The 24,204-nt window shown below is 31.8% G+C and overlaps 2 protein-coding genes across 2 annotated transcripts; both read right to left on the minus strand.

The window, feature by feature from the left end:
• Nucleotides 1-10,449: 10,449 nt before the first annotated feature.
• Nucleotides 10,450-13,909, minus strand: LOC145312803 (uncharacterized). The gene is made up of 5 exons (XM_080152038.1): nucleotides 13,459-13,909; nucleotides 12,918-12,985; nucleotides 12,535-12,601; nucleotides 11,819-11,926; nucleotides 10,450-11,113 (listed from the first exon to the last, which is right to left on the minus strand). The coding sequence occupies exons 1-5, from the start codon at nucleotides 13,552-13,554 to the stop codon at nucleotides 11,018-11,020; spliced, it is 435 nt and encodes a 144-aa protein (XP_080008164.1). The 5' UTR covers nucleotides 13,555-13,909; the 3' UTR covers nucleotides 10,450-11,017.
• Nucleotides 13,910-17,539: 3,630 nt separating this feature from the next.
• Nucleotides 17,540-23,923, minus strand: LOC145312804 (neo-calmodulin-like). Its single transcript, XM_080152039.1, has 8 exons — nucleotides 23,742-23,923; nucleotides 23,432-23,500; nucleotides 21,533-21,606; nucleotides 20,998-21,049; nucleotides 19,182-19,232; nucleotides 18,409-18,459; nucleotides 18,186-18,269; nucleotides 17,540-17,685 (listed from the first exon to the last, which is right to left on the minus strand). The coding sequence occupies exons 1-8, from the start codon at nucleotides 23,859-23,861 to the stop codon at nucleotides 17,605-17,607; spliced, it is 582 nt and encodes a 193-aa protein (XP_080008165.1). The 5' UTR covers nucleotides 23,862-23,923; the 3' UTR covers nucleotides 17,540-17,604.
• Nucleotides 23,924-24,204: the final 281 nt, after the last annotated feature.

Below are 24,204 nucleotides of genomic sequence, written 5' to 3' on the forward strand. Positions count from 1 at the left end.
AAAAGAATATGACCAAAGCAGCTAAAATACAGCTAAAATCGAAATTGACAAAAACACACCCACTTTTTGTCAAAAACACAGTGGCTATATTTTTGCTAGTGGTAAAAGTGGCAGCACCCCGACCAAAGTAAAACACAAGGACCTCCCCTACCCCCTCCTTTTAAATATATGGGCCCTGATCTTTTGATTAAACTAAAGACAAGCTATCTAGTGGTGTTATTTTTTAATAATTTTAGAATACGACCCCTGATCTATTGATAACACTATAGCAATGACAAGCTACAAGTGTTGTTTCAGTAAACTAATGAAAAATTGTTGTTCATAATAGAATAAATAAATTCATTTTCGATATTTGCTACTATTTGTAAAGAAGTTTTAAAAACTAAAAGGCATATATGTATTTGTTTAGGCACTTGAAAAACTTAAATATTTAGGATGTTTGAAAATCAGTTTGGAACTTGAAAACTTTAATACGGCTCATTTATATGGTGTTTTATTTTAAAAAGTAGAATTTGAGCTATTTTCTGAAAGGCAAACAGGGTAATAATTAACTCCGACATATTTTTCAGATTCTTAAACATTATTGTATAAACTTCAGTGTCCTAAGTAGTTTCTCTTGCGATCAATAAATTAGATAACAACTAAGCACTTTAATTAGGTGTTCTGTAAAGTTTTACAAGCAGATGACAATGGCGCTTAAATATTCTTGCTAATACTTTTAGCTACTAAAGATGGTACTAAACAAGGATGACAACATCCATAAAAGCGAAGCACTGAAACGGTAGGACAAACGGACATTAACACTTGTATAGTGTCAGAACTGAATAATCAGAATATAAATTTATAAGAGTCAAAGCAAAATTGCAAGTAAATTTGTTGAAAAACTGCTTGATACAGGATAATGTTTATGGACATACTTACATTTTTAGGACTTGAATATAGAGTTGCTTCGCTTATAATATTGTACTTTGTTGTCCCTGGAATTAAAATACAAAAAATCAGATCAAAAGGATAATTAGATGACATAAAAATCATCATGTTTAAAATGGACGTACGGACATTCTGGTAATGCTTATAGAGTTGCTACGCTTTCTAAATCGTACCTAAGTACTACAGGGATCACCATGCAAAGTTTAAAATCGATAGGACAATTCTAACATGCCTAAATTAACGAAAAAACGATCTGTCTCGGACGGACGGACGGACCCTAATTTTAGAAAAGCTTTGCTTTTAATAAGGCGTTGTATTTCTATTTTGGATTATACCTTATATAATTTTTTTTGTACTAAATGACTTAAATTAAAACTTTTAGATAAACAAATTACAAATAAGATTGTATGATAGCATTGCACCTATAACTAGCACAAACATATAAAAAGTGCATGTAGTTAAAGCCAATATTTGCTCTTTATGGTTTGTTTGATTAGACCATTTAAACTTTACAACAGTCATTATTCCTAAGCTGAAAAGCTACTCTATAACTAGGCATTATTGTCTGTACGTTGTTCCTTGTAGTATCTCTCTTTTTCAATATTTCAAAGCAATAGGTAACTATAGCATGAAATACAAATTATAATTTATTGGTTTTCATTAACTTTATCTAACTCCTTATTTATAAACTAATTATATAAATTTTCTTGTTAGGTTATTGTATATTCTATATTTTTTTTTAATCTGTTTGCTAAAATTTTCTTTTATAACCAAAGATGTTTTATTTAAAATATACACTTTACAGTACAAAGGAAATTAAGATATGAAACAAAATATTGTGTTTAGTATATTAAAAAAATATATATATAACTCTAAGATGCATTTTTTAGCAGCGAATCGAATGTAGTAGCAGTGTTGGTTAGTTCCTTTGTAAATTAAGTACGTTTGCTTGGTTTGAAATAAAAAACCCTGTTTTTTTATCTTTTTATATAAAGTAGTAAGCTTTTTTGTCTGTAGCGAAGGATCACGCTAAACGCTGAGCAGTTATGGTTCTCCTTTACAGTGAAGCTTCTTATATTTAGGTCCTGAGATGGTTTAGGCTATTTTATTTTTAGAGATTAGTCTGGGTATTGTTTTAGGATATTTTCCGCCCTTCCATATCCCATCGAATATAGAGCCTCTAAATGCTAAGGGCGCAGCCGCTAGTTTCTAATAAGTAACAATTAGAATACATTAGATTCTTAGGTCAAGTTTAAATTTAAGGTTTGAATATGAAGTATGTGTGTGTGTGTGTGTACATAATAATATCTTTTTATTTATGATGATTAATTTACCCTTTCTTTGAATATGTTTGTCCTTGTTTATTTAAGATTAATGTTGATGGATGATAGCAACAGTTTTATATTCTAATGCACTATAATTATTACAATCTTTTTCATAAATACTTATTTTTAATTTAAAAAAAAACGTTTTAGGTTTTTACATAGTATACATACATTTGTATGAGGTAAAGTAATTAAAAGTATTTTTTTATATATTGTAAATCCGCCAATAGAAAAAATCTACTCGCAACTCTCTATATAACCAGACTGGCGGATTAACAGACGTAAACTGATATACCTTTGTTAAGGACCCAATAAAAAGATTTTAGAAAACAGTTTTGTTTCAGAACAGTTTATAATTGCCACTACAAAAATTTAGAAAAAGTATAATAATATAACATTACTGTTTATACATTATTTTAAACTTTCGATTATCACTAAGGAAATTAAATAGAAAGTGGAAGTGAAACTATTATCAATCATTTCACTTTATTTTCAAATTGAATATGTCATTTTAGTCTCTAGCAAACAGTGTGTATTTCTTAAGAAGTTCGGACCAACTGTCCGTCCGTCCGTCCGACGTTGAGAATTTTGAGTAGGAGAAAACCACTTGATCTCACATTTACCCCCTTCCCACGCCCCCCTAACACTGCACCGCCTTCAATTAGGTTTGGCTCCGTTCTACACCTCTGATAAAGCTGAACTCTCTCTTTCTCAATCTCTCTCTCTTTCACCATCTCTTTCTCTTTCTCTCTCTCTCGTTTTCTCTTCAGCCCCCTCCCCGTACTTATATTTCTCTCAACCACTTCCGTTTAGATGCAGAATTATCGCGGTGTAACCAACACTGCGATAGCGTAGTAAGTATGAAATTAAATGTATAATACATGGGAACCCGAACACTTTAATTGCAAGAAATGTATTTACGTGTGTCTTTGTGGTGGATTTTATGTATTTAAAACTTTAAGATATATTTCTTAATAGTGGTATGTAGAATTACTACAGAATCATTTAATTTTTTAAAGGCTAACCTTTTCTATGAGGATCGGCCAGTCCGCCCATAAGGGATAATCCTTAAGTTTCCTCTTGATTTCAAACTTATGGTGATTTATGTGATAGATGAGTAACATTTTGTAATCATAGCATTTCTATAATAATTAACATTAGGATTTTTTAAACTGGTCTGATTAAATTTTAGTATCTAAAAAGTCTTGAATGTAAGTGTTTTAAAAAAAATAAGAAGATACCTTGCAATGTTGCGATGGAGTCTCTATTAAATTGCTACGATAGTTTGCAATGTTACGTAGGAGTCTCTATTCGAGGGGAAAAAATTCAATTTATTGTAATTTCTCTTGGGAGGGTGGTGGTACCCTACCCAAAATAGTTATAAACCTTTCCGGAACCTATAAGAAACTACCCTGTTAAGGAGAACCCGATCGGTTCAGCGGTTAGCGAGATTCTTCGGTACAAACACACAAACATCCTGTTACTTTAGTATAAGGATTTGTTAATGTTTGTTTGTCAGACCATTGAAAATGTTGAGCTTCGCTTTTATTGATGCTGGCATCATTGTTCTTTTTTTTCTCTTCTGTTTTGCTTTATTTATCTTTTTATCATTTTCGTTTCTTTATCTTTACAGCTTATACCAACAACGAATTTGTGAAAAACCCTATATTTCTCTTTATTATCTCCTCTTTCTCTCTTTCTTTCTTTATATTTCCTTCCTCAAATACATTGGTCTTATTTAGGTTATACTTGCACGCAACTTTAAAATTTATATGTCTCTAAGAAAAATAAACTTGCAAATGTTACTCTTAGGACCAAAAGTAGAATATCTTATTAACATATTTCTGTAATAAAGTTTTGGAAGTATGTAATAAAATAAATTAAATTTAAAATGTTTATTTTTATTATACGAAAAATAAAGGAAAATTTCGTAAGTTTTCGAAACATTTGTTAAAATTACAGTTTCCTTAATATTAGAGGTTGTAGTAACAGTTTCCCCAATATATTGAAAAAAGTGCAGCTGCCTACTTTACTGATGGATAGAAATTTATAAAAAAAAATCGGCAGTTGCCAAACCTAGGGAATCAAAGACTGCCAAAGGGTAAATCAAATAAAATTTTTCATAGCAATATTTCTTATCCATATCCCTTACAGTAAATATGAAGTAGGAGAGTACACTCTAAGTGGTTTAATATTCTCGCTCAATACATTTTATGCTCTGTCTTCTTAAAATAAAGTTGGCTTTATAATGCTCCCTCAATGCTGATAACTTTTAGCTTTATTTTAGCCCAAAAATCTTAAATATATCATCCTATAGTTTAAAAACAAGACCGAAAACGGCCAAAGACATTAATGAAGAACGTATATTATCTACATAGACAGATAGAGAGAGTGAAGGACTCTAAGAGCACTACAGTAGCATATAATCTAATAACTGTACACAGCATTTCTGTTGGAAGTAGTCAGTGAGGGATGTAGATACTTGTGTAATTATTTAGATGAACACCCAAATCTCATATAGCCTTGAGAAAACATAGTAAATGGATGTACAATGTACATGCTAGCACAAGTACAAGAGATATGTATGTATGTTTCTTATTCCTCTCACAAAACATCTAAGATAGAATTAAAAAGCTAACTATAAACATAGGTGGCAAAAATAGGCATATCACAATGATCATTATCTTTGATAAATTTTTCATGAAATCAGCGATTTTGTCCTAATTAGCATAGTTTTATTATTATAAAAAAATATAAAAATGTCAAGCAATAATATAAAAGAAAAATTTTCTTTGGATATAAAACTTATTTTGGCTCATCATTTTGTAACTTAAAAGAAGCTATTTGTAGTGCCTATAAAAAATGACGTCATACTGCCTACCATTTGCCAATTAAAATGTATACTGGTCTGCAATTGGTAATTTAGTCTTTTTTATTGGCCTATCTTTGGTCATTTGTATTGTATGACGTCATTTTTTATAGGCACTGTAACTTAGAACTTGGAACAATGTATATATACAATTTTCAAAAGTTTTATGTTTTTAGATGAACATCACTTGTGTGACAGAACTACTGCAGTCATTTATCTAGGATTTTATTACATTTTTAACAGATTTACAAAACTTATATGTTTGAAATCTTTCTGCTATTTTCTGCTTAACTTCGAATGGTTTTCTAACAAAGATCTTATAATCTAAAGGGATAAGAAAATGGATGTTAATTAATGATAGAAAAAATTACCTGCTTACAAGATTGTTCATGGTAACGTTTTAATATAAAAGATTTAATAAAAAAAGTCCAATGTCTTAGAAATCTGACGAAGTGTTAAAAAAATATCGTCATTGACTAGTGTAACTTTTAGTGTGTAACTTTTAGTATGTTCGTAAGTATGTTTAGTATGTTCGTCTATCAAAAGGTAAAAAACCCATAAAATTATAATGGGTATCATTCTTTCATTGTTTTTTTTTACTTAAAGTCTGATTTACATATTCGACGACGGAGACAGTTTAAATGCATTATAGTTGACCTCATTTTTTATACAAAATATTATCGAAAAAATACTTCCTCTGATAACCGTTTTTGTAAATATTATAAACTAAAGCATTTCTAAATATGATAAGAAGCAAAGAAATATATGAAATTCGAATATTTAAAACATTTACAGTTACTTTAATAACTAAACATATGTACATGGGCAATAAGAGTTTGAAGGGTAGTCACTCAATTGTCCGATATATCTTCACAAATAATTTTATTTTACCATTTGATGCAAAATATTATTTTATATTATCTACCATACCGGTAAAGCACACTGACGAACGGACAAAATCGACCTACATATTGACATTTAAAATATATTATGCCTTTATGTTAGTTTTAAGTTTAAAAAGTTTTTGTTCTACTTCTTGCTGGGATCTTAAGGGACGGTACTTCAATTATGAAAAAAATACAATATTTGAGGGCAGGATAATTTACAGTCCATTGTCCACTCCTCCAATATGATTGACTTTATGGTGCAGTGTCAGAAAATTTGCCACATCACGTACTATGCAGCCAGATTTGAGGAAAAGATTATCATTTATGAAGACGTGTCCTACATACAATACTTCTGTATGTAGCCTGGATGATTCTGACATTATTATGATGTATACAGATTCAGGGTAAAATTATGACTCTTTTGGTGGAGGGTACCACAACCCCTCCAACAAGGAATATCCTCTAGAGAAATAAACCTCCCCCATGATCATTTTCACTGTAAAAATTATATCATGTCCGTTACCCAAGGCTTTTGGGATGCTAAAACGAGCAAAAAGCCATGTACCTTACTCCTAATGACTAATCCTTTTAATTATATTTATGTTATCATCCTTGTTGCTTAAAATAGTTCTACTGCAATGTTTTTTCTTTCGATAATTATGAAATAGTATAGGAGAAGATACTCTATTATTATACATGTCTGTCCATTAGTATAGAAGGACCTCGCTTAACAATGTATCTTCTCATAGGTCCTGGGAAAGTTTATAACCATTTTGGGGGAGGGTTTAACCACCATCACAAGATAAATCACCCTTGATAAAATTAACCCCAAACTAAATGTTTTATTTGCCTTTTTTTTAAACTAAAATTGAAAGTGGGCTCGAATCACCCTCCTCCCCTCTAGGGGCGTAGCCGCTAGAGTTTATTTATTGCAATAGTTTCAATGTTTTTCAATGTTTCTGTAAATCATTGTTATTTCTAAACAAAGTATATAAGAGTAAAAGAAACAATTTTTTTAAAACATTAAAAAAGCTGTTATTTACAACGTAAGAGAACTAAAGACATAGGTTACAGGTAAAGATTCAAGATTAGTTTGCAAAATCACTAAATACATATTTATACAAGTGTGAAATAGCTGAAATTTGTTTTATTTTGTGGGTGCCTGGAAATTTTTGTCCAAGTATCTGCACCACTTTACAAACTTTACTAAAATTGTTTACACAGATTAGGCTTCTGATCAACATTTTTGAACATAATTTTAACTTGTATTATGAAACATAGATAAAAAAAAAACATTACCACGAACAACAACATGAAAATATCTCTTTGTATTATAATCGTGGCTTCGCTCCTAGTAAGCCTCTAGAGGAGGTAGGGTTGTAGCTCAAAACCTAACTCACACTGGAATGCATACCCAAAGAAATATATCGACGATTTACACCAATTTATTATTATTTTTTTTTATAAAAGGGGGTCTTAATATATGTAAAATTGTGAATTTTGAAGGGAAGGAGTTTTCCCATCCCTCAGAATAAAAATTATAACCAACAAAGGACCAGTGGGTTTAATACCTAAGAAGTATAGCAGTTTCAAGAGGTGACTGAAAAACAACTTTTCGATGAACAAAGTACATCTACCTGAAAGACTTTAGTAGTTATTTATGATAATTGTGTTTGCACATGTTGATTCGTAAAAAATTCTTTATTAAAAAATAGACCAGTTTTGTTAGCAACGAGCCAACAAAATTATTATTAATTTTATAATTCGTGTAAAATTGTCTGTAATACGAGGCTATTCATGATGTTCTAATCCAGTGGAAATTAATCGGTTTCGAAAAATGATTACCACAATATCCAAAAATTTCGCAATAAGCCTATTTAAAATTGTCTCTGGCTACTACGAACTTTAACATTAAGTAATTTGCCAATGAGGACAAATTTGTTCATTTTCTGGTAATAGCCGCAGTAAGGTTGCACTAAACTAGGATGGTTTCCCTTTAGGTGACACTAAAACCATCTCCTACTTATTTTGAATAAAATTGCAAGATTGGTAACTTTTTTGGGTTTGTTTTTTGTATTAACTATACCACCGAAGAGTTAGGGCACCGCAATTAAAGACCCCACATGCCCCCGAAGGGGTTTAAGGCATAACGAAAAAAAACTTCTTTTTTAAATTTATTTCATAAATAAGGGGGGGGGGGGGGATTGAGCTCGCTAGGTATTTAAAGAAAAACATTAAAAGGGTAAATGGTTGGAATAAAAATACATGTCTTTTTATTTTTATATAATGCTGAATAATTATAACTTAAATTAATAAAATATAATTGAACTACTTTGGCATAAACAGTCGAAATTCAAATAAAAAACAGAAAAAAATTATTCTGTACCAATATTAATTTGAATCATTGACGGATTTATTGGTGTATGTATTTGTAAGCTAAATTACATAAGTATTGTTAGCTGTCCTCTATAGATACAGGACAAAACTTTTTCTATACCTGTTAATATTGTTAAACTTTTAATGATATTATATGCGCAGCAATTATATTGTGTACAGTATGCATTATGTAATTTTGTCAAAATACATTTATGTCTAACAATTTGTATTTTTGCTTCTGTAAAAGACGATTATGTCCCAAATGTTCGTTTCATTATATTTGATTGTATATCCATAGCCTATATTTGTAAAACAGAGGGTAAGTAATATATAGCATTAAACCCTGCCAAACTATTAATAACAAAACAGACAAGAAACTACTAAGATGAATTGGAGGATAGCTTTTCTGGTATTGCTCCTAATGTACGAGAAGAAAGTAACTAAAAAATTAGCATGTGACGTCATTAAAATCTGGGATTATCCATCTCTTTTTTAAGGGTTTTCTTTCCCACTTCTCCTCTCATCTCTCTCATTTTTATGACGTCACATGCTGATTTGAGTGACTTTCTCCTTTTATCAACTATTAGTGAACTTTCAGTTAAAAAAGAGACGGAAAAACTATACTAAAATAATAATAATTCCAGCAAACAATCATACATTCATACGTTTATATGTTGAGAAATTAATTAATACTAAAAATCAGGGATATAGTTATATTTTATTCATTAATTTATTCCTTTACTAGCGGCTACGCCCCTAGAGGCCTCTAGGGGCACTTGAGGAGGGGGGTGTCAAATTTGATATGCCAATTTCTCATTTTAGATTTTAAAAAAAGTTTTAAAAAAATATTATGGGGGGTGGAATTTTTTTTTTTTTTTTGGGTGGGGGGATATTTTTCATTTTTGGGTGGGGTTGGGGGTGTCCCACCCACCAAGAAAATAGTTATAAACCTTCACGGGACCTATGAGAAGCTACCCTGTTAAGGAGAACCTGATCGGTTCAGCGGTTAGCGAGATCCTTTGGTACAGACACACAGACAAACATCCTGTTACATTAGAATAAGGATTTCTATGCTAGATCTATGCTATAGTAGTTGTTTATCGCATTTTATTTTCCCGGACATAAAAAAATCAGGGATCGGAAGCCTCACGTAAGCCGCGCATAAGCCTCAGTTTTAAACCTGCTTGTAAGCAGAAAAAAAAAATTTAAGAAAGAAGGATTGTCTGCTAAAGAGCCGTTTTATACATCCAGCTGAATTTTATAGTGATAAAATCACGATTTCACTGAGGCTTACACGCGGCTTACGTGAGGCTTCCGATCCCTGAAAAAAATCGTGTATTATAATATCAGTACCAGTTTTGTAAGCCCTGAGATGCCGAAGTCACGGGCTAACTAAATTGGTTCTAATATTATGATTGTATATTTATTTTCGTAGAAAACTGGATGTAATACGATACGATATATGATTTTTCAGTATGTCTGAGAACTCGTTCTTATCCTCCGGATATTAATCGGTTTCGAAGCAATCAAGAAGCGAACCTGAAATTGTAGAGGCAGAAAAAGTTTTTGGGTTGCCTTATATTATCCATATTTGTGATTATGAATATGTAACTAGAAATTAATTACTGTGCTGTCCTAAACATAATCAAATATTTGATCTACTACATATTTTATATATTTACCAGTAATTAACTTCTAGAGTATGACTAAGTAAATAGTCATACAGATTATGAGTTAGGAAAAGTCAATGTTATAGATAAAAGATTGAATCTTAATAATCAATTTATTAAACAAACTAATGGCTTCGCCTTTAGCTTCTAGGCGCTTTAGCCGAAGAGGTGTTGGAGTTAAAACCTCCAATTAAATTACAATTGAAGGGATACTTAATTGTATAAGGTGAAATCAACATTTTTACTAAACATCCCTATTTTTCATCTTTTCTCGAGATGGATATGTCACACCCGAAAATAAAAAAAAACCTAAAGCCTTTGTATTACCAGAAGGATGGACAGACTGACATCATACTACTTTGTATGCATTATAGATATCTAAGGACATGTAATCTTTATGATACATTCCGCATAAAAATACATTCCATATATTGTAAACAAATACATAACTAAAATTCTAAAGGCTTTATTAAATCACATTTGCCATTTTGTGAAGAGTAGTCCTACTTTGAGTTGACACTTATAAATACTAAAGTTTAAAAAGCATGCATTAATTAATCCGAATTACTTTTTGATTTATAGAAATTAAGTAAAAAATCAATAATTTTTATTATTATATACACATGTTTACAAATTATATAATTCATTTAATTTTTTTTCTTTGAATAATTTTTCTTTGCAAAATTCAGCAGGTTTTAAATACAATTGTTTAAGTGGTTTTAGTGGATTTGCTGTCTGTCGGTTTGTCTAGGGGAAAAAATCGACTACTTTATATGATTTTTTTGAGAATATTTTCTTAATCAAAGACCATTTTAAAGCCTTTAGGAAAAAGATTTCGAAAGAAACAAAATTTATTCAGCTGTTGTATACAACTAATAAATTTTTTTATCATTTCCTAATTGGTCGACATTTTTAGTGCTTTTTTTCTCATTGATGTTATCGTTCTTGTATAATTTTCAGTCATTGAATGTCCTCTAAAAACTGCCATTGGTAGTCAGGTCCAGGTAGTGACTTGTTCCCTCCAATCTCTTGGTAAGTATACATCAATAATACTTCCTACAGAAATATAAATGTAGGTTTCGTGATTTAACATATGAGATTATAAGATTTAACAATATCAAACCATTTTTAAATAAATTTTTGCTTCAAAGAAGGGCGGAGGAAGAAAGAACCAGGGCTCGGCATCCGCAGGAACCATTAGCCGGGCGGATTATCAGCGACCCAAAAGGCCTCCGATTTAGTCACGGCCGCGCAGCATAAACAAAACATAATCCACTCAACGCCTCAGCCGCATTTAGCCACTCAAAGCCTCAGCCACCCAAAGCTTAAGTCACAGTCAGCCGCAGCCACCCTCAGCCGTACTTAGCCTCAGTCACCCTCAGCAACTTCCGCAATTTAGTCGCGGCTGAATGCGGCTGAGGTTTAAAGAGACTTATGTTTTCTTTAAGCCACGCGGCTGCGTTAAATGTTTGTTGAACAAAAAGAAAGAATTTTTAAATTGGGAGAGATTTCGCCTTGGCGACCATTTTCTCATGGGTATGTCCACTCCCTACCCCCCCCCCCCCTCACTCTAAATATTACAACAGTCTTAAACCTGCCCTGAACTTATTATAAACTGTTTTTAAAAATTGGACAAATTTGTATTTTATATAAAAAAGCTTTTGTATTACAACAACCATTTTAGTAACAATTAAGATCTCTAAGAAATAAAAAATCTAATCTAGAGAAGTATGAATATTTATCCCTGTCCCTAGGACTAACCTGATCCGTGTCATTGATAACTCCGTGTGGACAATTAGAAGGTATTGTTATACAATCTAGAACTTTTGTTCTCACAGCATCAAGGCCCAGCTTTATAATTGGATTTCCCTACACAACATGTTAGTTTATTGTTAGAATAGCACACCAACACTTGGGTATACGCAGAAATAGGTATAACCATCAAGCGAAAAAAATCTAAAATAATATTTGGGGGGCAAATGAAGAAGTCGTCAATTTTACGATATGTTGCCCCCCCCCCACCCCCGACGCTAGCTGAAAAACACGTATAGGTTTAGTGATTTTTCCAAATCAATTTCATTATTGGTATAAGCTGGGGTATACGTCCGTTTTTATATGATATCCTGTAGCGATGGATCTCGCTAATTACTGGACCGATATGGTTCTCCTTTAAAGTAAAGCTTCTTATATGTTTCGGGATGGTTTAAGGCCATATTATTTTTATACATAGGTATGGAAAAAGGTTTTCGGATATTTTTTTTTCCCTTCCACATCCATTCGAATATAGAGTCCCTAAATGCTAGGGGCGCAGTCTCTAGTTATAATAGACTAGATGTGCTTCTAAAATCAAATATTAAAATTACAACAATTAAGGTGTATACTTTAAAACATAAACTTTTTTCGATCACATTTTTAACTGTGGCGTTTTTTAATACAAAACTTTAAATCTGGGAAGGTTGATTAAGTGTAAACCTGACCTTCAAGATGTAGTAAATCTCCGGTGGCTTGTGTATGTGTAACGGAAGTTCCTGCCCAGGTTCAAATCTAAATCATGTTTTTGATACTGGTGGGTGCGTCACTATTCTCTGTACGCTTTGCCGCAAGAATGGGTTGGGGGTTATCCCAATTTACATTTAGTAAAAATTCAAATTTACCCCTCTACTCACAAAAAAAGATTAAAGCCTAACCCAGAGCAATAATTAACCCATATAAAAAAATATGGAATGTTCAGTCAAGCCGTTTCCGATATCTTATAATACACACACAAAGATTTTAATTGTTAGATTAAGATATACTAAGGCTAAGCTAAATTCATAATAAATGTACTTAAAATGATTTAATAGAGAAATTGAACTTTTACCTAACTAATCCAGTCCAGCCAATCTTCATATCAGAACACCTTTTCCATTTGATATCATACTTTTTATCCTAATTGTAAGAATTGTAAGTATTAAAAAGTCTAGAACAAAGATATTCGACTATATTATTGGTTAGAAATTGTACACATTTTGGTTCGAACTGTCAGTTAAAATATATTGTCTGCTAGAAATTCCTTTTTAAGTTATTTTTATTATTCTGTCTGACTGTCTATGGTAATACATCCATTTACTATTTGAATTAATTCATTTCAGTTTGGCGTGCAAGGGGTGCCGGGGGGTTTAGAATTATCCATTTTACACCCCAAAAATTAAAATTACCTCCCCCCTCTATCTATATTTTACCCCCACCAATGTTAATTTGTCAGTGTTGATTGTTATTTGGCCCCTTGTGGCTTAAAAATTGGTTTTTATCTTAAATTTTTTTATTTTGATATCCGCGGAAAGCTGTCTATAATATGATGTGATGTATCCTCAACGTTGACAAGGGCAACATAATCAAAACCAAAATTACAAAAAGATCACCTTTATTTTCTGTCCAATGCTCTCCCAAGAAATCCACCCCTTCTTATCTTCACCACTAATTACAGACCAGCCATATTTATTACACATAGTTGTCATTTTAAATATTTTACGTTCTAAATAATGTCAAAGTTACAGAAGGGGCGTGTCTTTAAGGGGGGATACATTCACCCTCGTGAACCCCCTTGACATGTGGTCTAATTTTTGCATGCGGTTGTCATTTTTAATTTCAAAGCTACCAGGTTTGTTGAATTAGACAAAATCGGTACAGGAATCCTTTAAAATCAATAAGACAATTATAACATGCTTAAACTGACGACATAGAAAATGAGACATTAAGGAATTAGAATAAACAGGCCGATCATAAACGTAGGTATCTAAGTTATTTAGTGTTAATATGTCACTATTTATCAAGCAGGGAGGGAACCAGAGGCTTGCAAAAGGGAGGTGAATACTAAGAGATATAAGTTTTCCGGAATTTTAATGTAGGGAGGAGATTTGAAATCTGCATCAAATTTTAAGAATTTTTTATAAAATTCGTTTTTTGTATAATTCTTTATCTAAAAGCGGAAATACATTTTAAGTTAATTAATTTTGACCAATAGGATAGGTGGATTTTAAACTACCTGCGCTCTAATTGGTTAAATGATGTACGACATCCAATCAGAGCGCAGATTTTTTAAATCCACCAATCACGGATGCCAAAATTAATTAACTTAATTTGTATTTCCGCTTTTAGATAAAGAACTATACAAAAAACGAATTTTATAAAAAATCCTTAAAATTTGATGCAGATTTCAAATCTCCTCCCTACATTAAAATTCCGGAAAACTTATATCTCTTAGTGAATACACCCCATGAGAAAATTAATAATTGTCTTATCCCTGAATTTCATTGCCATTTATGAGTGTACATACTGAACTCTGTAAAACGTTCACTGTGTCACAAGAATTCCAACCATCAACTAAACTTGACTTAGAAATATAATCTTTGAGAATTAGCACTCGAGTTTAAATAAATGTCCAGATTACTATTTTAATAGCAAAGTTACTCTGTAAGTGTTTGTCGTCGGGAAGATGATAGGTTCAAATCTGGGCTTTACACTGAGATATAACTAAAGACTTTAAAAATTGTTCCTACTGCTGCTATGTCAGATGCGCGACATAAACAGTTAGAGTAGGTGGAATGCCTTGGCCCAAAACAGGCGCAACTCATTACCATGCACAGTTAGTTCTTCTAGGACACAGGTCGTGCAATCAAAGGGTTACACCGCAATTAAGATGCAGAGTATTTATCAAGGTGCGTGGAGAGGTCTTGAACCCGATGAGACACCAAGCCCCCTAGATCTAAAAATTCTCCATAAGTGTTTGTGTCCACAATTGCAGACATGTACATATATTGTATGTAAATCAAAATTAAGAAAGTTCCTTTTTTACTACAAGCATCATTAAAAGTATATATTAATTTCTAGTTTTTAGACTAACAAATGTCAGAACATGTATGTAGAATTAGCTGGGCAGTATAGTTTAAAGTTAATTGTCCCCTTGAAACAAAATTGTTTGGGAATAGTCCCTTTCGTGGCAACGCCCCTTAAGGGGCGATTCGCCGTATTTTTAAAATGGCTTTTGATAGGTTATTTTAGGTTATATTGGGTTAGGTGATTGCCCCACAGAGTTAGAGCTCCCTGCAGGGGCTAGAACTGGGAGAAAAGCTACTGTGAAAAAACGGAGAATCGCCCCTTAAGGAGCGTTGCCACGAAAGGGACTATACCCAACTGTTCTTTAACGCTTTGTATTATAGACAGCATTCCGCAGATATTAAATTGAAAAATTATGAGATTACAACCAGTTTTGTTAGACCCGGAGGCCCATGCTTACCTAATTTCATGTCTGTACTTTAATATTCGTAGAAAATTGTCTATAATACTATGCTAAACGTGATTTTTCAGTATAGCTAAGAACCGGTTTATTCCAGTTTGGAATCCATATAGGAAATAATATGAATGTTTGTGTGAATGAACACCCTTGTCTGCAAAGTTGAAAACCAGAAGAAAAATAAGCTATGTTTAAGTCACATGAAAAATGTTGAACAAATAATTATATAAAATTCTTGTTCAGATATTTATATACTAGCAGCTGCTCCCCTAGCTTCAAGAGGCTCTGTATTCAAAGGGGCTGCTAGAACCCAATCAGTTAAGTAATGATTGGGATCTTACGCTTCAGATAAATAACCCTTACTACTTGATATAGAAGTATTAAGTGCCGTATATACTGCACACTTTTGGGTTGACGTTTGGTTTATCGAATTATCTAATGTCTATGTCATTGTCTATGGGTATAAGTATGGTATAGACATGAATGAAGGATCTAAAGAGATAGACAATGGCCGATAAATTGATCTACATCCCAAATGATGTTACACGAAATTACCCCTTCTGTAGATTGAAAGTTTAAACACTCAACTGAATGAACCTACCGATCAAAATTCAATAAAAGTATCTAAAGTTATTAAACCTCGTAAAATAGGAAAACTTCTTTTATAATGCATTTTGTTTTTTAAAAAAACATTAAAGAAGGTGTATCAACTATTTTTTTTATAGCTAGCCGGTTCTTTTAGTAAGTAGTAGATGTAAAATTTTTCATAGAATTCAGATATGCAATCGGTTTTTTTGTAGACCTCTTATTTTTTAAGTAATTTAAGTTTAAAAAAAAAAAAATTAAGTCGATTTTAAGGTACTAAAATGCAACAAAAAAAAGAAAGAAAATGGTCATTATGAACAAAAATAGTAAGATCTTTAATTTGACACCTTACTTTTTCAATTCTGTCAGGTAATTATTGAAAAAATCGATTTTTTTAAACCCAAGAGAATAAAAACTTTGAACTTAATTTTATTATTTCACAAATAAAAAAATATGGGTTCATATATACCATTAGAATCAGAAAAATATTACGAATCCATTGTAAGAAAAATTGAAAAAAAGTTTACAATATAGTATATAAACTACAATAAAAGGAATTATATGAAAATATCATATTATGTTGTACAGGCAACGTCTTAATTCTTCAATTGAGTATAAAAATGGGAAGGGGGTAAAGAGGGGGTAAAGAGGGGGTAAAAAAGGGAAAACAATAGTGTTGTCTGAACAAAAAAAATAATTGGCCATTTCTGTAATTTTTTAATTTTTTAATTTTTTTCAATTTTGCTTACAATGGATTCGTAATATTTTTCTGATTCTAATGGTATATATGAACCCATGTTTTTTATGTCTGTTTGAGAAAATATTTAGGTCTAAAGTTTTTATTATACCGAGGTTAAAAAAATAGATTTTTTCAATAATTACTCAACAGAATTTTAAAAGTAAGGTGTCAAATTAAAGATCTTACTATTTTTGTTCTTACTGACCATTTTCTTCTTTTATTTTGTTGCGTTTTAGTACCTTAAAACCGACTTAATTATTTTTTTAAAAAACTTAAATTACTTAAAAAATAAGAGGTCTACAAAAAAACCGATTGCATATTTGAATTCTATGAAAAATTTTACATCTACTACTTACTAAAAGAACCGGCTAGCTATAAAAAAAAAAGTTGATACAACTTCTTTAAACTAAATTTTATGAATATGTATTTTATAGAAAAACATTGCATAATATGTATATGTACAAAATTTGGTATAAGTTTTAATTGAAATTCTAATCCTCTTTAGGCTAAAACAAGAAAAACTTTGATAAAATAAATTTCTAAGTGCATATTAGATTTTAAAACTTTACACTTTGTACTTTGTATATACATTTTAGAAAACGCATCAAATTAAATTAGGTAAAAGGTCTGTTTAATAAAGGTGAATTACACTGGTACCCAAAGTTTTGAAACTACGGTATTTAATTCAGTAGCTCAAAAATTCTATGTACTTTTATTGAATTATGATATTGGTTAGGTGTCCAAACTTTTCAACCAATGATTTTTATCGAAATTAGTGGTAATCTTGAGTATCACCATTTTGAATTTATATCAATCTATCTACTATTGTCTTATCCCATTTTTTTTAATGTTTGAAATAAAAAATAGTTATTATTGAAAGTTGATATTGTTAAATTTTTTTCATATTTATTGTTAAATTCAAGATGAGATTATTACAAATAAATATTTATACTAAGATCTAAAAGTAGATCCACTGGAAGACGACAAAACAAAAGATCCTCTGTTCCCCTGTTGCAATCTTTCATCCATATTCTGAAACACAAATTACATTGGGTTTAGGTCAGGAATAAGGTATAACCAACAACCGAAATAGATATAAAATATTAAATGCTGAGGTCGTCAATTCTACAATTTGTTGACCCCAAAAACAGATGAAATTATGTATAGGTGTCGTGATTTTTTTCGAAATAATTTTGTTGTTGCTATAAACCGTGTTTAGGTTCAGTAAACAAAATATTTATTGCCTCGCCCCAGCCTCTAGGGATCCACTAAAAGAGTGAGGTAAAGGGTAACTCCCCCTTTTAATTTTAGCTTTTAAACAAGAATGAGGAATTATTTTTGTCAAGAGAAAATTTTTTTCCTTGTACCAACACTAAGCTTTTCTTTGTATACAAATACAATTTAGATAAAAAAGAATTAAAATAAAATGACATAAATTGTAAATGTAATGATTAAACGACTTTAACCTTTTAAAGCCAGACATAAATAACAATTTAAAATCGGTTTCTGTTTAGAAAAAAATAATTATAAACCTCCATCATTTTTTCAAGTATATCATCCAGATGAATATAACAGTTATCAATCACAGATGAACCTCCCGTTACTTTCTTCATTATCTAAAATTCATCAATAAGATTTTATAATTTTGTGGAAATAACATTTGAATTTGAAAGAAACGAAAAACTATCTAATACAATTAATGCATATATTATATAGCAGGATATGATAGGTCAATGATAAAGAAAGAAAACTTACAATTTTGATTTCATCATGATCCAATTCTTCTCCCGTGGTTTTGGATAAACACTAAAGTAAAAATTAATTTATTTGTTTTTAAGGCCCCAAAAAGAACACAGTAATAATGTCTGACTGATTATGACGTAACAAAAAAAATTATCCAATGAGAGGCCACTATAAATTTTACCATTGGTCAATAGCGGCCTCTCACTGGCTAATTTTTTTTTGTTACGTCATAATCAGTCAGACACTATTACTGTGTTCCCCCAAAAATCCTTCAAGAGCCTGAACTGTACGGTTCACCTTTCAGGGGAATGAAACATTTATCTTATGGCATATTTCTAGAAATATAAATCTTAAACCACTTCAGATAAAAAAAAATAAGGCGGTTTCCTTCTTAATCGCTAAAGGGCTTTGAAATACCCCGCAGTATCTCGTAGGAAAGGCAAAGAAGTGATGGGGCTTCTGGACATAGACGTCCAAGGGGGGGGGGTAATGGGGTGATTACCCCCCCCCCCCAAATGAATTTGGGGGTGCCGTAGGCACCCCCAAAATTTTGGATTTTCAATTTTTACCCCCCCCCCAAATAAAAAAATTGCCTCTATGAAATAAAGATTACCCCCCTCAAAATGAGCTTGGGGGTGCCTACTTTCAAAATTTTACCCCCCCCCCCCCAAATAAAAAAGCTTGGACGCCCCTGCTTCTGGATCGGCTAGAAATATCAAATTTTATTTCAAAAATTAATTTAAATTGGTGGAGGGAGGGCCGGGGGACTGGAAAATATTATTTACCTGTTCAAATTCAGAAACATGGATCAAATCTGTACCTTTCATGCACAAAACCTGAAAAAAAAGAATTTAAAAAGAAGTTATTGCAAAATTAATTAAGAGACAATTTAGATAAAAATGTTATTACAAAAAGATCTGATTTTTCTTCAAATTAATTGAAAATGTAATTTCTCTTAAATAGAATAACAGTTTTTACATGCTACAGAACGGCAGTTTGATAAAGTTTTTGAGTAGATAGATACCCATTGGTCACATGAACGTACATTTCATTTAAAACTACATGGCAGGTATGTTCCTAACATTTTATGCATGCAGCTGCAAAAAAGGCAAAACTTTTGTTTATCTAGTTAAGCCAACAAATAATATTGCTAGATTGACATTAACAAAGCAGTTAATATGATGAATTACTCGGAAATTATGCACAACTTTTATAGGTATACAGTATAGCCAATGAAACTCGAGTTGAATTTATAAACAAGAGGTTTTGAAAATAACAAAACAGTTCAAATTACATATGACTAAAAAATCATAAATAAATTAAAACTTTGTAATATAGTCAACGTTATAAGAAATTTGTAGTCCAGTCCATGAAAAAAATGTGGTTTATATCAAAGCAACGGATATTGCTTTTTTTTTAAACTTATGTAATACTTTTTAAGTTCAGTCAAGAAAACTGGTTTCATTCTTTTTGGTTCAATTTTTGAGGTCAAAAGTGGACATTAATTTATTTCGTAAATATATATAACATTCATAATGATTTCATCCTATGTAATGGACATTTAAAAAAACTCCAATATTGAACAATATGTAGATTCCCCATTGATAAATGCTAAGAATTTCATTGACTACACTGTTTTAGTTTAAATACAATGTATTATTGCATTATGCAGTAATTATTTATTCTTTTGTCTGTGTTTATTTGTTTTAGCGCTATACCCTGTAACACAAAGTAGTAACGTATTTTTCTGTCTGTTATTTAAATACTGACGCGATTGAGTTCTCTATTTCAGCTTTAATTGGATTATTCTTAGGTTTTTAGGTTCATACATTAGAAACATTTAAAATGCGACTAAATGCGCGTAGGGGGAATGCCTTAGCCCATAAACAGGCGCAAATCGTCATCATGCACAGTTAGGACTTCCAGACGATGGTAGTTTAATCAAAGGGTTGTCTATCGGGCGAATGGACGCTTCACACTGCAATTATAGGATAGATAATATGTTTCATGATGCTTGGAGAGGTCTAGAACCCGAGGCGACACAATCTTAAGTTTCTTTTCAAATTAGAAAACTAATTTACTTTCAACAATTTGAATTTTTGATCATTCTTTTATGACAAATTTTGCAATATGACGATGTGATCGGAAATATGGAAAAACCATTTTTAAAATACTAGAAATGTGGGATCAACTGCAGTTCACAGTAAAATATTCCTGGTAATGCTAGCTGCCAAACGGCTGAACTTGCAGATCATGCCTGCACACTGTTTTAAGTGGCATAAGAAGGCCTACAAATAGCCATAATCTGGAATAGCCATAAATCAATAATGCATAATTATCTTGCAGTGCAGAGAAATGCGCAAATAAGACCTATTTTAAGCGTTTTTTCTTCAGTGAAGCTTTCCCTGTGCATTATTGGATCTTGGCTATTCCAGATTATTTGCAGGCCTTATAATGCCGCTTAAAATGGTGTGCGGGTATGATCTGTACGTTCAGCCGTTTGGCAGCTAGCAGCCTTTAAAATTCATAGATTTTTGAAAATATTCGTTACCAGGAATATTTTACCGTGAACTGCAGTTGATCCGGAATGTGTATAAAAACCTTGAATGCATTTCTAACTTGGTCCGGAGAATCATCTTCTTCAGCCCACAACCTTAACAGAAACATACCAAGGATCACAACATCCATAAGTAGCGAGGCACCAAAAATCATGGATGAACAAACGGACAACGGAGTTCACGGGTAGGCTAAAAAATTCTAGTTTTTTGAAAATACTCATGAAAGCGGTTTGCCGGCCTTAAAGAAAATTTCGCGGATTTTCTCAAAAAGGGCCCAACAAAAAATTTTATTTTTACCTTTCCCATTTTGCCAAGACATGTGACTTTAAGTCATAGGTATTTTCAAAAACCTGGATTTTTTAAACTACCCGTGAATTATAAGGCATATATTCAGAAAGAGGGAGAACAAATATATTTGTAATTTACTTTAGGACAGGTTAGTCCCGCCAAATAAGATTTAGAAAAAAATTCAAAAGGTTTTAGTGCTCAATAGGCACTTTGAGGCAAAGCACCGAAAGCTGGAATCGACATTTTACTTGACTAAGCTGAAAGGACTGATAAACTCTGAAATGAATTACCTATGAATAATTTTCTGGAACTGATGAAAGTAAACTTCACTTTGCACCTCTTGTAGCTCACGAAGGAAGCTTTCCTGATAAAATCAATATTGTTACAAAATAACTTTTGGAGTACAAGCTCTTTTTAGTGCCTATAAAAAAAATGATAAAATAGTCCATTATTTCAAAGGACATAATTCGGGATTTTTCGACCAAAAGTTTTTAACTATCCCCCTTTTTATAGGCACTAAAATAAAAAAAAAGAATTTGGCCGAAAAATCCCAAATTACATCATACTAGAATAATTGACTTTTTCCAATATGACGTATTTTTTTTTATAGGCACTATAAAGAGCATCTTTCAGTATACACTTTGTAATATTTTTAAATTTCATCTCTTTCACATTTTTCATTGTTAAAATAAAATTTGATTATGTTGTATTTCATGTAAAATTTCCAATAATTTGTTATTTCAAATCATAGTTGTTTTTTTTTCAAATCAGTGAATGGGAATATTTGATCGATTTGACAATATACAGGGTGCGCCACATAAAACCGGACTTTTTTTAAACGGTCATAGCGTCAAAACTACTTGACCAATTAGAACGTTTGACCCCACTATAAAAAGCTTAGGTAATGACCTTTAAGCACAAAAAAATCTTTGGACGAAGATGGGCTCGTACTACGAGCTGGCCGCGCTTATGATCAACAAGGCAGATTCGAAATGCGCTGGTGATATAATCTGGATTCTCGACTAGGGCCCACTAAATCGGACCTCAGCCCATCTGTAGATGAGGTAGAGTTATGTAACTTGCTGGGGATACTGTTAGATACATAAGTAAGACACTAGAAAAGACTAGAGCTCTCTATCTAAAATGGCTTAGCTGTAATACTTCGGCAAAGTGAAAAGTGGCAGATTTAGAGATGTCAAAAGCGTCAAAAATCGTGTAAAATCGTCAAAATTTCTCGGTTCTCGACGTTAAAGACCCATATGAAACTTAAAAACTCATTTTAGACTATGGATTGCGCTGACAACCCTAGCTGAATCTTCATGCCATTTCCAAAAAGGTATAGAACGTCGTTCTAGCTCAACTGTGGTCCAAATAAAGGCCTCCGTGTCAAAGGGTAGCTTGAAAGTTGGGTGAATTTGGATCCTGTGGTTACTCACAATCCTAAGGAAATGTGGCCTCCCAGCAGCCCAATCTTAATTCAATGGACTTTTGGGCCTGGAGCTACTTTGAAGCATGCACCAATAGACGTGCTCATATCACAAAGACCTCCCTCATTGCCACTATCAAGGAGAACTTCGCCAGCTTGGACAGGTACATTTTGACCTGGCACTGCCGGCGGTTGAGGAGGCAGGTAGACGCGGTGATTGGTGATGGCGGCGATTTTATTCAATGATCTAATAGTCATATACCTAGTTTGCTTCCCAGTTTTTAAAATTTAATAAAATCTTTTAAATTGACGATTTTATGTTAATTTGTTTAAAATTTAGAAAAAGTCCGGTTTTATGTGGCGCACCCTGTATAAGATATTAAAATTCGTAAACAAATAACAGAAATATTAGGTATTATTTTCTTTCAATGAGAGGGGTAAAAAAGGGAATTCGAATATTTATTTAGAAATAACAAAATGATAAAAAAAAACAAGGATGACAACATTCATGAAAGAAAAAATTTCAAAATTGCATTTAAATCTTCAAAAATCCAATAATATCTATAAAATTTTAAGAACAAATATAGTACAAAATCATGTTGCTATCTGAACCAAGTTTTAAATTACATTCTAATTACAATTAAATTCTGTAATTACATTTTTATATTACAGTTTATAAACTGTTATTTCTCCAGGTTTTATTCTTAACTAGGTACAACTTTTGGAAAATTTATTGAATATAAATAAAAATAAGATGATTTACCTTTGGAAAAGTGCCGAGGCCACGAAGGGCAGTTCCAATTTCTTTGGTTGTCATTGTTCCATCACCGTCCTAAAATTATATACTTTAACCGTTGTTGGTGTGTAATGCACTTGTGCAAGACGATTTATGATTTTATATCTATTATGAACAGATACAATAAGATGCGAAAAAAAATTAAACTAATAAATAGATAATGATCTAAAATCCAAAGTTGAAGTAAAATTTAAGATGTTTTTGTGAGTTTTCCCTTACAATAGCTTAAAAACCTACAGTAACCTAAATCAGAAATGATTCCAGCATAAAAAAAAACCTTGTCAAAAAGATCAAATATCTCTTTGAAAATTATCTCTAGCTCCTGTTCTTTAGTGAGAGGAACCTTTTCTTCCTCTTCCTCTACTGGAGGTTGCTCTGCGTGCAAGAAAAACCTCATTTTTAAATCTAAAGAGAAAATTAAATTATTATAGGTAGATTATTAATATATATTATTATCCCGGGTCTTCAGCACCTCAAGGCTAAGAAAAATGATTTAAACCTATATTTTTTTATATCAGCGGAAAATTGGTGTACATTCCAATTATAATAAACTAAATTTCTCTGTCTTTAGATTAAAATTTTTGGTTGAAAACTTTTGCCACTTCTAGCTGTGAAACCATCCAATCAAAACTTAATAAAGGTAACTAAAAAATTTGAGTGAACAAATATAAAATTATGGTTATAATGGTTGTGCGAATGGGGCGCTTGTCCAAAATCTGTGATATGGAGATCACTCTTCT

Source organism: Acartia tonsa, chromosome 2, assembly GCF_053477335.1.
Source record: "Acartia tonsa isolate MP-2025a chromosome 2, ASM5347733v1, whole genome shotgun sequence".
Lineage (NCBI taxonomy): Eukaryota > Metazoa > Arthropoda > Copepoda > Calanoida > Acartiidae > Acartia > Acartia tonsa.

Coding starts and splice junctions, on each gene's coding strand:
- LOC145312803 (XM_080152038.1), bottom strand. CDS start 13,554: ATGACAACTATGTGTAATAAATATGGCTGGTCTGTAATTAGTGGTGAA. Junction 12,602..12,917: donor GGCTGGACTGGATTAGTTAG/GTAAAAGTTCAA, acceptor AACATGATTTAG/ATTTGAACCTGGGCAGGAAC. Junction 11,114..11,818: donor TTATCAATGACACGGATCAG/GTTAGTCCTAGG, acceptor ATATTTCTGTAG/GAAGTATTATTGATGTATAC.
- LOC145312804 (XM_080152039.1), bottom strand. CDS start 23,861: ATGAGGTTTTTCTTGCACGCAGAGCAACCTCCAGTAGAGGAAGAGGAA. Junction 21,607..23,431: donor GCCTCGGCACTTTTCCAAAG/GTAAATCATCTT, acceptor TGATTTTATCAG/GAAAGCTTCCTTCGTGAGCT. Junction 18,270..18,408: donor ATCATGATGAAATCAAAATT/GTAAGTTTTCTT, acceptor GATGAATTTTAG/ATAATGAAGAAAGTAACGGG.